General features: G+C 53.0%; 1 protein-coding gene across 1 annotated transcript in view; it reads right to left on the bottom strand.

Annotated features, from left to right (window-relative positions):
* Positions 1–892: 892 nt before the first annotated feature.
* Positions 893–15,955, bottom strand: part of COL4A4 (collagen type IV alpha 4 chain) — a 114,171-nt gene continuing 99,108 nt past the window's right edge. Inside the window, exons 43-48 of the mRNA XM_028509675.2 lie at positions 15,827–15,835; positions 12,810–12,935; positions 8,509–8,625; positions 6,161–6,349; positions 4,405–4,691; positions 893–4,306 (exon numbers count right to left, since the gene is read on the bottom strand). Coding sequence (XP_028365476.2) covers positions 4,043–4,306; positions 4,405–4,691; positions 6,161–6,349; positions 8,509–8,625; positions 12,810–12,935; positions 15,827–15,835 — 992 coding nt within the window. The 3' untranslated portion in view covers positions 893–4,042. The remainder of the gene's footprint in view (positions 4,307–4,404; positions 4,692–6,160; positions 6,350–8,508; positions 8,626–12,809; positions 12,936–15,826; positions 15,836–15,955) is intronic.

Genomic DNA, 15,955 nt, shown 5'->3' with positions numbered 1-15,955 from the left:
TTATTGCGTGTCTGCCCTGCGCCTGTCTCTGTGCTCAGCTACAGGGGACTGGAATCACCGCCTAACCCCTAACTTCCAGTTGCTACACTTACCAGCAGGAGTGGGCTACACTTCAACCTCTTTGTAGTCGTCTCTTTCCCTGGAAATCCTCAGAACAACGCTGTGAAGCACGCAGTCTCATTCTCCTTCAACTACTGGGGCAACCGAGGCCCACAGGGTCTGCGTGCACCCCAGCCCACTGCCCAAGCTGCGCGATGGCCTGATGCAGACCCCTGGCCCTGGGGCCTGGTTGCCTGCCCATCCCCCCACCCATCACTGGGTGCTTCCTGCAGCCTGGGAATCCCATCCTCTCCCGAGCAAAGGGGGTCAAGTTCTAGGCCCCCACACCCTTCACGTCAATGGCACACACTTCCGCCACGTGAACCCTCCTGTTCTCCCCACTAAGCCAGCTGTGAGGAGGCCCTTTGGCTTGAAAGAAAATAAATGCACCAGATACATCACAGCTGTTTTGGGAGGTCATCACAGAACTTTATATATATAATCAATGATATTATAAATTGTAATACAACAAAGTGTCAATAGCAGACCAGGCACCTTGCAAATGGTACATGTTAAAAGTCTTTAACTTTACAACCATAGGTTAGAGAAAGGGATGCAATGTATTGGACCCGTTTCACATTTTTCCTATGAATCGTTAAATATTTAAGCACCATAAAATTCAAGCATTTTGCATGGCCGTGGCAGCCAGCCTTGGTGGTTTCAAATGCATTATGCAGAATCTCTGGCAGATAATAACAATGACAGTCGCAGAGTACTGGTTTTTAAGGTCGACTGTTTTGTTCCCTGCAGAACTTCCTGGTGATGTCCCTGCAAGGACTGTGACGTCTTTGTGTGTGGTATAGTCATTTTAAGAATTGACATAAAATAGCCCTTTCAGACATTAAGAACTGGCCAGGTTTAAATAATTCTAATTAGTAATTTATATGCCTGTGAGAAGCATAATTCTACGTAAAAAAAAAGAAACAAACATTTTTCATATGAAGTGGTTGGTTTTCAATGGAACAGGTGACCGTAGTCAGCACACAGTGACTGCTGTGTATCAGGCATGCAATCGTACTTCACTTCCAGTGCGAGAGTAGGTGTGACACCCCACTTTATACATGAGGAAAGTGGGGCCCAGGGAACTGGTGGAACTCACCCACGGTACCAGCAGAGCGTGCCTGGGCCAGATTCAAACCTAGGTTCAACCAGTTCAAAGGCCCACGTTTTCCCACTCTCCTTAAAGCCGTACCAAATAAAAGTAACAATTATCCAATTAGTCTGGTGAGCTCATGGAAACACAAACCTGATGTGCTTTCCTGGAATGCACAGAATGATTTGTTTCATTGTCACGTCTGAGAGGCTCAAAGTGACATCTTTGGTGAGATCCAGTCGTCTCGCACCGTCTCGCCGACGGTTTTCCTAGCACCGGTAACACGGACACCCAGTTCTCAGAGGAGATCTTGGACTAGGAAACGCTCACACCACGAGGGAGGGCAGCGTTCAGCCCGGGTCAAGTCATGCCCCATGTCAATGAGAAGTCTTCCCTCGGCCCAATCTCTCAGCTCTCATCTGTGAAATGTCAGTTTCTGCAAAAATAGCTCTTCTCCGGGAAGGGGGTGATGGTTCCAGTTTATCAATTGGTGTCCTGTGAATGGTTGTAAGAAGAGATCACGGCTATGCCCACAGGTCGTCACATTCAAATACTTGGAAATAAATGGTTCATGCTGGTTACCATTCCGCCAATGAGAAGCCCGTGTGCAAAGCAAAACCTCTAACGCCTCATGGTGCCCACTGAGCTGTCAGTGGAAAAAGAACCGTGTCCATATGCGCTCAGCTCCGTGTGGGTACTGGGCACACAGAGGGGAGTGGGGCCGGCCCTGCCCTGGCAGGTGTGGGCAGGGAGGGGCTTCGGTTCCAGCCAGAGAGAGGAGGAAGTGTGACGAGACCCGGCAGGAGCCATGGAGGGGCGGGAGAGCGTGGGTCAGCAGCTCCAAGTCTCCTGGAGAAATTCCCGGATGCTCCTCTCCCTCAACTCAATCAGCCTTGGAGGATAAGGCATTGGCTGGCGGGTCAACTTCTGGGGGGTGTGAGGGGAGGCATCACTGGTAGAAACAGCAAGAGCTTAAATCTCAGGTGCTCAAAAATATGGAACATACCATAGCACAGTTTAAAAGAATCAATAAGCGGGTCGTACGAACTAGGCGCATCAAGAAAGCGTCTCATCTGAAAGCATACCTTTTTCTTCTTACCGGAAAGTGTTCTTAAAATGCACTGTCACCAGGGACACCCCTGACAAGACCCGCTGGAAGTGTGTCCTGCACAGAAGGGCACGTTCCCAGTGGGTGTTTGGCATGGCAAACATTCCTCATAAACACGCTTTTAACTGAGTTTTCCCGCTCTCAATTATTTGTAAGCGCACTGGAACTAAGCACCACAGCGTGTCCCTCTCTCATGAGAAATGTCTTTCATTTTCTCTAAAACGACATTTTTTTTTTTAAATGAGAAAGGCAAGTTTCCTAAAAATCCTTTTCAACCAGCCTTTGGATATTTAGGATCAGCCCACTGAAACCACAGCGAGACAGAAACCACATTCTTTGCTCTTCAGAAAACGACTCATTATAAATTGACCTAACTTCTAAACTTTTATGGGAAATACTAATACCAAATGTCACACGGCTTCCCTGGTATATAATACTGATAGAAAACAAAGGGGTGTTTTTAAAGCTGGACAAACAGGAGGCTCCTGTGAAACTCGATGACAGGAATATAACATTCAAAAGGCAGGTCGTCTTTGTTTCATTTCAAGATAGCGCCGTGCCTTTCTGGCAGGGTGACCGTGACTTCAGTGCATCTTCTTACCTAAGTTTAATTAAGTCAGCCCTTCCTTTTCCCCCACGTGCATAATGATGCCCCCGTCACTGCCCCGAGTGAGCGGCTATTATGCAGAGGAGGCGGAGGGTCCACGGTGGGCTGTGAGCCAGCTCCACGGGGGCCGCCGGGGAGAGCGAGACGCTTTGTGCGAGCCACGTGCCTCCTGGGGGACCCCATGTGGCTGCGGCCCCATTAGCAGGCACCCACCGGGGACGGGCCGGACCCCGACCGGGGAAACGCTGTCAGTCTGGAAGTTCACGGCCATGGGAAGTCAGGTTTTTGTGAATCACTGTCTTAATATTCATTAATAGCTTTTAGGCTCTTAATCCCTTATATTGAATATATTTTTTCCATAATTACTACTTTTCAAAAGGGGTTGCCCGAGCAGGCATTTCTCTGTTCTCCGAACAGCACAGCGGAGAACATAATGTGGTGCGTGCATCTGTAATGTGTTTATGCTAATGCCGCATCTCTGGAGCCAGCAACTGGGGTCCTTTCTGGCGCAACGGTTCACTGTGCTTTGAAATGAATGGTTAACGCCGGCCGTGTGGGGTTTTTTGTTTTTGTTTTTTAAATCTCCTGGGGTCATGGTTTTACAATTATTTAAAGTGCATGAAAAAGTAGATGACAGAGGAAATCATTTTGAAATGTTGGAAATCTCTACGTTCCAGTTTCATTTGTTGGCCTATTTATTTTTTTTCCCTGTAAAATCCATCCAGAAGCCCCCCTGTATCCCAGGGTAATTGACTTCCATGGTTTGAGGGGCTATTCACCAATGAATGGAGTTTTCAGTAAATGTAATTTGTAATCTGCCATCTATTTGCCTTCCCGTGAATTAGCTTTTCTATACGTATAAAGGAAGCCAGCCCTTCTGCCCTCCTCCGTAGAATAAGGGTGCCTGGGTCTCATCCAGGTCGGTGAGAGCAGCCACACCCACACACACAGATTTGCTTCGTCTGTCCAGCACGGAGCAGGGAAGTACAGTACTGTGGGCATCGCCACGGGGAGGCAGCACGGACCGCCCCCACGGGGGCCCGAAACGAGCACCATTGAAGCTCCCGGCACAGCCTGGGACGACCGGGTCCCCCGCCGGGAAGGTCCTCCTGGCGTCCCGCGAGTCTCAGGTTCTCTAGCTCACCTTCACGCAGACCTGGCACCTGCTGATTTTCTGCCGCTGGGCCTGACCGTCCTTCAAGGTGTCCGGCGACGGTGCCTCAGCAAACTGCAAGTGCGGTTGCACCACCGTCAGCCAGAAGCTGTACTTATTTGCGAAAAAGTGGCACGTCCCCAGCCGGCCTTGGCATTCCAGGAACGGGGCCGCTCTGAAGTCTTCCAGGCAGCTGCCAGGCGACGTGAGAGCCTGCCCTCCTCCTTGGTCCCCAGCCCCCGTGTGCTGCCAGGATGACAAGAGAGAGTGAGGGCTCAGACGCCGGCAGGCAGGCGGCCCCAGACCCAGCCGGCGCCGTGGCGGGGAGCGCAGGGGGGACTCACCATCAGGAAGGAGTACCCGATCCAGAGGCTGCGCCAGGCCCGCGGACACGGGGGGATGGACTGATTCTGGCTGTGCAGCGCCACCGCCGGAGCCGGGGCCTCGCACACGGCACAGCGGCTGATGTACGGGCGGATGTCCTCCTCCGACACCGGCCTCGGGGGCAGAGGCGCGGCGCTGGCTAGCCAGTAGGACCGGTCGTTCCTGCGGGCGTAGTGGCACACCTGGTGGATGTTGCAGTAGGCGAAGGGCAGCGTGCTGAACACGGGCAGGCAGGACCCGGCCAGACCTCGGGGAGGAAGAGGACACCACGTGGCGTGTGAGCGGCCGGTCCGGGGGTGTCCAGCGACCTTCCCGCCTATGCCATTTGCAGACACACAGTCTGGCATGGGGGGGGGGCCCTGGCCAAAGTCCATCGGCGGTGGTGAAAGCGAGGGTTGGGCCTGACCATATGCCACTCCCCAGGACCCGCATTCCCTCACCCACTCATCACAGGCGAGCCAAGCACTCAGCCAGGTGCGGGGGCAGAGCACGGAGCACGCTGCCCTGTCTTCCCGAAGCTCCCAGCCCGGCCTGCAGCTGAAGCCGGAGGAGCAAACCAGCAATGAAAATACAGCATGACCAGCTGTGGACAACACGTGCGGGGCCCGGGGACTTATGGGAAAGGTAACCAGAAGAAGTGATTGGAAGCTAAGACCGAACGTACAAAAAAATGGGCGGGGCTTGGTGAAAAGTATCCAAAAAGGATGCAGAGTCAAGAGGGTCGGACAAGATAAGGGAGCGCGGAGCTCGAAGGACTCAGAGAACTTCCGTGGGGGAAGGTGGGAGAGGAGGTCTGTGCATCTACCCCAAGGGGTTTGGGTTTTACCCCAGGGCCCTGCCGAGCTCTGCGTGTGCGCTCGGGCTGGAACGGGGCAGAGAAGCGAGACCACTGGTACCGAGGTCCGGCGGGAAAGAGACTGTTTGGCAGAACAGAAAGGAGGGAAGTGGACACAGTCAGGTGTGACATGTCACTCCCTTTCCCCAGGTCCCTCCCTCTGGCGGGAAAGGCCTTGGAGAACCCGGGGGAGGGGTGGAGAGGGACAAGTCAGTAGCTGCTGCCTGTAGGCCTGTACCCTGCGACCGTCTTACTAACAGCCCGGTGAGGAGGGGTCGTGGCCCAGTGAGAGCGGTGAGCAAACACACCCCACAGTCCTCCATCCCTGGTGGCATCTCCCTCCTGTGCCCGCCACCCGGCCTTCGTCACCTGGGCAAGGCCGAGAGTTCGCCAGCACCCAGGCGCCTCGACTCGGCGTGGCATCAGCCTCACCGACCTATTGGAACCTGACAAGCAGCACCAAGGAGGGCTCTCAAAGTCAAGTCTGTCACTGGAACACAAACTGCAGTGGGGCGGGAGGTCGGGGCGGCGAACGCCACACCGTATCGTCTTCGGGGCGCTGACAGTGACACCCTTTACACAGAAACAATTTCCATTTGCAAGGAAAGATTGCATTTTGTATCAGACTTGCGTCTCATGTACTGACCACCATTTTTTTTTAGAACTGGGAAATAGCCAGATAATAATAACAGGAGCCAGAATGAGTTACCTCACAGGATCAGGGGTTTAACAGATGTCACTGAGAATCAGCACAGTGTAGAAAGGAAAAAGGAGCCCAGAGAAGACGAGTGATCATGGAAGAGGTTCGTGAATACGGGACATTAACCCAACAGAGTCACGCACAGGCAATGGACCTGGGCGATCACGGGTTCTCTACGTACCGAGGTCTTGATTGTGAGCCCTCTCCTGCCCTTCCAGGTACAGCAGGCTGTAGCCCGTCCAGAGCCTGGGCATGCCCATGGGGCAGGTGGGCTCTCCATCCGTCTGACTGTGGAGGACCAGGAGGAAGCCGCTGAGGTAGCCAGGGCCGAACCCCTTGGGCCCAGGATCCCCAGTGGGCCCGGGAGGGCCTGGAGGAATAAAGAAAAAAAAATGAAGGCCACTTAAGGGGTTCAGCCTCACATACATTTCTGATCACCCCTGTCCCGGGGCCTTGCAAAGCACCCAGGGAACCGGAGAAAACAGGCCTGGCCCACTGCAGAACGCCCCCCACACAGCTGCAAGCCATGCACACAGCTCACGAGGCGCGTGCTTATTTACTCCGGGCAGCATCCAGGGGGCTGGGCGGCATTCGCCTGAAAACGAAACAGACTAAACTCCCTGCCCTCCTAGAGCTCATGTTCCACTGAAGAAATGACACACAGTAAACATAATAAAAGGGGAGAGTGTGAGACACGTGAGAAATGGTGAGGGCCGAGGAGCGAGAACTGGAATAGGAATGGCACGCCCCAGGTGCCAACTCCCAGCCAACTCCCAGCCAGCTCCAACCGGACTGGGCGCCTGCCCAGCTGAAAAGGTGATAGAGTCGTGGGTCTTTCTGGTTCTCTCTCCTCCACTCCCCTTTTCTCCACGCCGCCCTGCCCTCTCTCACAGGTGCAAGCCAGCCACCCACACCTTCTTCCTTCAGCTGTGTCTTTGCTTTCTTTCTCCTAAGTACCAACGGCCCTCCCTTTGCCCCTGAAACTTGCTTCCTGAGCCCACACGTTCCAGCTGGCTCGTTTCCTCCACCGTGCTCTTCGTCCACCTCTGTGATTTTCCAAATAAACTTCTGCCTGGATCTGAAACCAAAAACTGGTCTTTCTCACACCCACAGACCCGTCTCATGGTTCCTGCCTATTCCATTGTCAGCTCCCTTCTCAGAAGAACGAGGGCTGGGGATCCCTGTTTGATCTCTTCTTTTAAAAGGGGGGGGATTTGGCCCTGGCCTGGTGCCTGAGTTGGCTGAGGCATCATCCTGCACAACAAAAGGATGCAGGTTTGGTTCCTGGCCAGGTTGCAGGTTCGATCCCCGGCTGGGACATGTACAGGCGACAACAGATCAGTGTTTCACTCTCACTTCGATGTTTCTCCCTCTCTCTCTCTCTCTCTCACTCTCTAAAATCAACAAATCCATCCTGGGGTAAGGGTTAAAAAAAAAAAGAAAAGAGCAGGGAGGCGGAGGGAAGGCCTGGTTCTAGAATCCGCGTTGATGGGTGGGAGGTAATCAGGTCTACAGAGTGGGAGCCGGGGCTGTCTCTTGTGCCCGCCCCCTCAGGGACTGACCTCTCAAAGAAGCCTGGGGTGATTTCTGATTGCCCAGAGCAAAAGGTGGAGTGTGACTTTAAAACCAGAAGTTTTGTGGGGTTTTTCTGACTTGTTTCTGGAAGACCAGCCGTCTCTCTCCTGTCTACGCTGCACGCTGAGGGTCACAACATAACGGTTTATGCACCGAATCAGGCCTGCTCCTGGGTTTTGTTGGACCCGTCGGGATTTCACAGGCTGAGTCTTGGACTTGAAAAGCAGAGTGTAGGGAACACGGGCCCCGAGTTTCTACATGGCAAACGCAGGCGGAGGCTGAGCTGCGGCTTCAGACTGGGCTCCCTGTGGTCGCTGACCCCACCCAGCCCTCCTCACGCCTTCTCGTGACTCCCCTGGCATTGCCAGGCGGTCTGTGGACACGAGACTGTGTCCTGGGGTCCTTAGGTCCCGGGTGCCTAACACATACCCTGATGCATTACATGTCAAATTTCTATTCCGAAGTCTCAAACGTTTTTCTTAAGTAAGAGCCTTGCATGCCATATAAATTTTACTGATGGCCGCACAGTGAGATGAAGTGAATTCAGAAAACCAGAGGCCGAGTAGATCGGCCAGTTGTACAGGGTGAGACCCCCTGCACCATCCCCAAGATCTCCGGCCCCACTTCTCAACCGTGGGCACACAGCACACGCCAGGTTTACCATGGGGCAGTGAACAGCTGTGGGGGCTGAGCCTTGTAGGATAACGTACAGCGGCTTGGGGAAATACCAGACCGGACACAGCACCCTGACGTGTTTTTATGGTGGGTGAGTATCAGAAGAACTCGGGGGATGCATTCTACTTTGTTCTTGTTTCCACCTCCCTAGCACCTGGGGCGCTGGTATCTAAGGCAAATGCTTTTACCAGGATCAGCTTGGAAAGCTGCTTGGGAGGCCGGGGATCTTGTACACAGATCTGCTTGTCAGAGAAAAGGCAAGAAACTGAAACTCATTACCTGGTGCTCCAGGGAAGCCGGCTTCTCCCATGTCACCTTTGTGTCCCGGAGGCCCGGGAAGCCCTGGGATGCCATCCTTGCCCCTCCTGCCATCCGGCCCGGGCTCTCCTTTGCACCCTGCAAAAAGTCCAAGATGGCAATGGTGACGCCCCCTGCTGACCGGTAGCGCTCACTGCGTGTATACCACGTTCCACCTGAGCTTCCCGGCTCACTTCCCTCTCCAGCTATGAGCCACATCACGCTGGGATCCCACTGTCTCCACTTGGCACTGGGGTACCTGAGGCTCCGGGAGGCCCAGAAACTTGCTAAGTACGGCCAATGAGCCAACACCGGGCAGAGCCAGAATTTGAAGCCAGACCAGGGAGGTTTTCGCATGGTCTTCCTATTCTTGTATATCTGACTTTTTTTTTTACCATTGAACATGTATGGCTTTTATCATTCAATGTTATCCTTAATAATGATTTTTAGAAGCCTGAGTGAATGAAATTTAATAGGATTCAGTTAAGGGTCAAGTGAAATTTGGAGCAAGATAAGAGCAACAATGTTTTGAATAGTTTTTTTTCCCCCTGTTTTTAGTGTTTATAAGGTGCTAAGTCCCAAGGCAGTCCCTTTACACGGATGATCTAAGCCAGCCTTCTCAGCAGCAGCAGCCGGGTGACTGGGTACTCTCATGTGCCAGGCTACCTACCGGCGGGGAAACTGAGGCTCGGAAAGATGGAGCCAGTCACGGGCCGACAGGGAGCGGGCCCAGACAGGCTGAGCAAGGAGGCTGCTCCAACAGCCACTGGCCCCTGCTTCGTGACCAGGCTGGGAGCCCAAGTGCACTCCTCAGGGGGACATAAGCTGGGGGAGGTGGCGGCAGTCACACTGGGACCTGAGGGGTTCTTTAAGCATTTGCTCACTTTTGTCCAAGACATCAGTCCATTGCCACAGACTCCTTTGCGCAGAGTGGCGGAGTTGGTCCTTGCCTGTGAAGGAGTTCGCTGCCCACCGCCCTGATCACCTGACTTTCCAACCCTCCCACGGCTCCCAGTCTCTAGTCATGATTCTCCCTTCTTCTTTTCCTCCCTTTCTCTTTCCCCCTCCCTCCTCCTACGCCACAAAGGAGCCTCAACCAACCTCATCAAGTCAAAGAGAGCTCACTTAAATAGCTGTCACTCTTTGCCACCCTTGGCCTTGACCTTCAAGGGACTAGGAGCCACCCGAGGGTTGAGAGCAGGGGATTGGCACACTCTGGTGACCAGGAGTCGCAGGATGAACAGGATGAACAGGATGTGGGTGCCGGGTACGGCCATTAGGCAGGGACGTTCAAACCGAAACGGAAACCCCCCTTGGGTTCATCACCGGGATCCTCAGCCTTGGAGGGGCCCCCGGAAGAAGAAGGTGCAGATCAAAGAGAAAAGCGGCAGACTCTCTGTGGTGGGGGCCTCTTAGCAGGCACAAGGGATGCTTAGTGTGGCTGTCGCCACGCTTCCTGGGGCGGGAAAGAGCCAGAAGCGTGTTTCCCTGTGGATCTCGGCTGCGGCATGTGCTCACGTGCTCGGTCTCATCAGCTTAGCGAGGAGAAAGGTTGTGCAAGGAAAACAGGAGAAAGCAAACAACATCATTTTAAGGGGAGGTGGGACTTCCCAGTGGCGGCTGATCCTTCACAGCCAACCGTGGGGGTGGTCTACCCCCCCACCCCACACCTAGGGGTGGCCCAAGGCAGTCAGGGCCCGGCCACTTCCGACCCTCAGAGCAGACTTGTCAGTGTTGAGCAACTGGATAGCACAGCAGATGCCTTCAGGGTGGCCAGCAGGAGGAGATAGGAAGGGGGACCAAGGAAAAGAGGGGTCCTTTACAGCAGGAGACAGGGGGCACATGTCAGAGAAGAAGGGCCTAGAAGAAAGCTCGGCGGGTGAATGGGGCACAGGCGGGCACAGAGGGGCTCCCAGGAGGCGGGCCCCAGAGCAGGGCGGCCCCCGCTGTGAGATGCACTTCCCAGGAAGGACGGCTGGGCACCTTTTTAGCACAACAGTCCCGTCCCATGGCACAGCTGCGGCCTGGAGGTACTCCCGCCGCCCACAGGCAGGGTCTGTGACATCAGTAAGGAGAGGGCACGGGAAGCCAGAGCAGGCCCATCCGTGGCCACCTGCAGCTGGATGAGCCCTGGCAGGAGGAATCAGACATGACAGGTGATCACACCTGAGCCCACAGAGACTGTCGGCCCTCTCTCAGAAGTTCACCGTGAAGAGACAATCTCACGTGTGCCCAAGATAACTATGAAGTTAAAGGGGACAGAATTTGCCCATTTGAATTTTCTCAGTTACTTTTTTTGGTTATTTTGTAAAACCACCACGATGGGCGAACCCAACCCCCTCTCTGGTCCCAACTGATGTCAGGGTGAAGCGGTGCATCTCGACCTTGGCTGCCAGCTACGGCTGTTCGGAAAGATTCCCTAAAACACTGGCCCTGCTTCCCTCTGCACCGTGTTGGTCTGTGGGGAGGCCCGGGCACCAGCATTTTTTTCCAGCCTCTCCAGTGACTTGAACCTACAGCTAAGGCCCAGTCACAGGGGAAGGTGCCACTCTCAGCTGACTCGATGGCATTCGTGTAATCTAGTTAGGGTTCCTCAACCTTGAACGTGCGGTATGTACAACATTCTGGGGGTCTTGTTAACACGCAGATTCTAACTCAGCAGGTCTGGGGTGTGATGACCATACTTGGAGCAGTGAGGATGGGGCTGGCTCTTCGTTACCGGGCGATGAGGCTGCCCTGCCCCCAGCTGTCGGACAATCCCAGTCCCTCCAAGCCCAGTCTTTCCCTAAAGGCTCTGCCCAAACGCCAGCTCTGGCTGGGGTCTCAGCGGCCGTCCCGTCAGTCCTCCGCACAGGGACGCACTGCTCCTAGTCTCATTCTCCGAATACCCTTTGCTCGAAACTCCTTTAGAACACAGATTGTCATCTCCCATTATTTAGTATCCCTGTGTCCTGCCGGCCATATCTGCCATGAGGTCGGAGGCCCTGGAGGGGAGAAAAACATACCCCCTCTCTGGGACTGCCCGCACCTGGTTCGTAGTCTGTGGCGAGGAGAGGGAATCTGAAAGTGTGTACTGAACTGAATTTGCAGAACCCCATTACAGGCTTACCTCTTCTGCTTCAAAGTTAGTTTTTTTAATAGGGGGTAAGTGGGGGGGGCGGGGGGGGCCAGCTCTCAATACTGCCAGGCAGCTTGGTTTGGAAGTCAGGTTGACTGATGAGTTGTCCTGCCTGCCTGAGGGCCTGGGCCGCGCACTGAGAGCCGAAGCGAAGGGGAGGTAAGCCGGTTCCCAGGGCTCGGCGGCTGTAGCGGAACGCTGCTAGAGTGGACACCCAATTAACCGCGCGAGCAAACACAGGCGTGTGCAGCAAGCGCCCACGACAGCCCCTGTACTTGGAGGAAGGCTCCAGAGCTGTTGTGGACACCACCCAGCCGGGAGAACATCGCCCTGCGTGGGCTGGGGGAAACACGGGCAAAGCAGGCAGTGTGAAATTCCTACTTCCAACTGCTGTGTTCCTAAACCAACAGGAGCTCTCACCACAGCTGCTGGGGCGGAGGGGAAAATGGGAGAGGGAATGGCCAGGGGCCTCTTAGGGTAATTGGCACGCTGGTGGCTTAGAATTAGGGGCGCCGTCAGTTGGCCTGAGAAGATGATCAGTAACTGCCAGATGACCAGCCCAGGACCCCCTCATTGCTTTGTGAATTTCCCAACGCAGCAGACATAGAAGGACAGAAATGAAATCACTTGGAGGACACCTTTTAAAGGAATGATTTCGTTTGAATATTCAAATAAGGATCCTGCCACCCTGACAAGGATTGAGCCATCCTCAAATCAATTAGAGGAACAATGCCGTTATTGCTGTAATTTAAAGTGACCTTCCCTGGACCCCCTCTCTCCCCGCCCCAAGGATTCACCCCCTCCTCCCTTCTCCTAGGCGGTGTCTGCTCCAGGGAGCCCCGATTCCCTTGTCTTTCATGCAAAATCAAGTCGACAGCTGTTAATGACTGAATAAAGGATCTACTCCATTGTGCTAAAAGGTTTCAAAACCTCATGTCCAAAACCTGCCCAAGTATAAAAGATTTAAGTAGAATCTCCACATAAAAAATGAAAAGGACGTGTCCATCCAATTACTGCATGATTAAACCTTCAGAAGAAAATTTTCATTCAGTCGCTTAGGCTCCCCCACCCCCCGCCCCATCCCCCCAAAAAACCCTACTGAGATTTTCATTTCAGCGATATGCATGATGCAAATGCATATGAGCAATCGGCATCCAGCTCGTACCTGCTCCCGGAGGGCCTCTCATTCCGGGGAGCCCCATGGCTCCTTCTGGTCCTCTTGGGCCTGGCACCCCAGGGAGCCCTGGGACTCGGGGGCAGGCATCCAGATCTGCAGGCGGCCCCGGTTCACCTGAAATTGGAATCACCACTGGTGTGATGGATCCGAGCGCTCACAAACAAGCCCTTTCTGCCACCGCAGGTTAGACAGGCTCCGGACACGACACTCACGTGTTGTCGAGAGTGCGGGACCCACCTAAGGTCCAGGAAGGGGGTGGGACTTTGTTCCCCTTGGTGCATGAAAAACTTCCAGAAAGCATTTGGTTGAATAAATGACTGACTGAACGAGTAACTGAGTAAGTGCATGGGAGCTCAGAGAAAGCAAGAGAGGAACATGAAATAGTGAAGGTTGGTCGAGTCAGCAATAACTTGGTGACCTCCACAGGGTTTCTGATCTGTGGGCCACGTTTTCCTGGGGAGCCAGCCACAGGTGGTGTTGCGAGAGGCACTAGTGAGCTCTTAACTCTCAGCATAACGTGTCTCTAATTCGCTGCTCTACTTGGCAGCCGGCGTGGCGAGGGGGAGGTCCATAGTGTTTGTTACTCAAAGAGAGATTCTCAGGGTGGGTAGAGGCACTCAAGGATGCCTTTTGCCCTGGCTGGCATAGCTCAGTGGATTGAGCGCGGGCTGGGAACCAAAGTGTCCCAGGTTCGATTCCCAGCCAGGGTACATTCCTGGGTTGCAGGCCATAACCCCCAGCAACCAACCGCACACTGATGTTTCTCTCTCTCTCTCTCTCTCTCATCTCCCCCGCTCCCCTCCCTAAAAATAAATAAAATCTTTAAAAAAAAAAGAATGCCTTTTAACATTGAGTGCATGTTGGAATCATCCAAGGCAGTTACAAAAAATACGGATTCCTGTGTCTAGCCCCAGAAATACTGGTCAAACTGGGATACAAGATGGCCTGGCAGCACCCAGCTGGGGGGCTTTGCAAAACCATGGGTGCCGGGGCCCATCTAGATGTAATAAGCAGGAATTTCTGGGTGGGGCCAGGCATCAGTAACTTCTCCCCAGAGGACTCCAGTGCGGGCCAGGACTGAGAAGCACCAGGGGAAGCTGCCGTTTCGACGTCAGCACATCAGAATCATCGGGCCACTTCCTTAGAGACCAGGGGATGTTCCTTAGAGACCAGAGGACGGATCCAGTGGGCCTGGGTGGCCCCAACTTCTGTGCCTCTAATACCTTCCCGCTGAAGCTGATGGCACCCATCTGAGGATCTCATTTTGAGAATGACTGCTCTAAAGGTTTGAACTATTTTTCTCCTTGGTGACATTCACGTCTTTAAGGCATTCTTTCTAAAGCTTCATTCGGTCCCCCGGCAAGCCATCCGCAAGGAAGAAGAAGTAGTAACACTACGCAACAACGGTAACAGCAACACGTATGGAATGCTTTATCGCGCAGGCGCAGCAGGCCCCGCATGCAGGGCTTTACAGTTAAACGCTCCCAGCCAGCCTGTGAGTCTGCGCTGCTGGTGCTAGAACGTCACAGGAAAGAAACTCAGGCTCAGGTAAACGAGTGACACATCTAAGCTAACAGGTGGCAGAGGCTAGATTGGAATCCAGGGTGTTCTGGCTCCAAACTGGTGGTCTAACCGCCACACCATGTTGCATGAAGAGCTCTTCACCTCTGTGTGATAAATGCTAAGAAATGCAACCTATCTTAAAGGATACCACTCACAAGTGATGGTTTTCTTAAAAGTCATACAAATGCACAAACTAATTTGAAGAACAGCATGATAAAGCAGCAAGCAAATTCGGGAAAATGTGGCCACAGACACAACGTTTTAGTCTACACCGTGGTTAATATGCTTGTGCAGATGGACCTTGAACGCTGTGAGGACTTAGGAATTTAGCCTCTTGTGAAGTATTGTATGAAACCACAGCAACACAAAGTTAGATATATTTTTGTTGTACGGACAGCTTAATGTGAAACTTGGCTCTCCCAGTCTGGGCAACTTGGGAGACATGCAATGACTTTCCTGTTTTCCCTGAGTCACTTCGTGAACTGTGGACATTGTCCACCAGTGGGGAAGGGGTGGACGACGCAGGTGAGGGAAAGGGTGGGCAATTGGCTGGCACTTCAGATCTAGGGTTTTGACATCACCCTCCAATGAGGTGATACGTGTAGTCACAGACAGACGGCAGAAGGCTGAAGTGAAGCCTCATTCAATATATGGCTGTCATTTTAAAACATCAACATTTAAAATAGCAGGATTTTTTAAAATCATGATTTTGCTTTTCATTACTTTTTAATAAACCAGTAGCTGAAAGAAAGGGACCAAAGCATCTACTATAATCACACAGGGCATCTGTATGCAGGGCCACTCACATTTGGGTTAATAACAGATGTGGGAAAAGAAGCAATCCAAGCGTTCACAGCTTTTCTTCTCTTCTTTTAAGAAACTTTTTTGTTCGCTTTGAAAATGCCAAGACACAAAATAATATGTTGCTTTTGCAGCGTGGAGGATTAAACAAGCACTCAGTTGAAAAGAATAATGGCATTTTCATTTTCACACACACAGAAATTTCCTCCTTGAAGACGGACTTCCGCTGCAGCCCCTTGCTGGGTGTCGAGAACCCATCTTTTCATGTCGTTGATGCCGCTTCATTTAGGGATGCCCTATGCCTTCATGTTGCAGCACTTACAAAAGAAGCTTACACTGGGGTGTACGGCGGCACTCGGCAGAGAAAGCACTCATGCGCCGCGCCTGAATTGAAACTACGTGCGCGGAGCAGCTACGGTGCCTTGACAACCTGCAATGAGGCTCAGCATCAGGACATTGTAATAAGGAGTTACTATATCGGTAACGGGGAAGCAACGGCACGAAAACCAAATATAAGGACAGGACCCCCTGGGTAAAAAAATGTAATAAAGTTTAACTCACACGTGCAGTGAAAAGGGGAAGCATAGAAATGACTGGAAACCAGATTGGGAGGAAATTATTCGCGTCATAGGAATGCTTACCTCTGGAACCTGGACAGATCCGAAGCAAAACCAGGACACGTGACGATTTCCATACGGTGGAGAGAGATTTTAAATTGTGAATGAAGGGAGGGAGGTGGGTTTGGAGGGGGTGGAGGGAGGGGTGGGAAG

The sequence above is a fragment of the Phyllostomus discolor genome, chromosome 4 (assembly GCF_004126475.2).
Source record: "Phyllostomus discolor isolate MPI-MPIP mPhyDis1 chromosome 4, mPhyDis1.pri.v3, whole genome shotgun sequence".
NCBI lineage: Eukaryota > Metazoa > Chordata > Mammalia > Chiroptera > Phyllostomidae > Phyllostomus > Phyllostomus discolor.
This window is presented reverse-complemented; position numbering and strand designations above follow the sequence as displayed.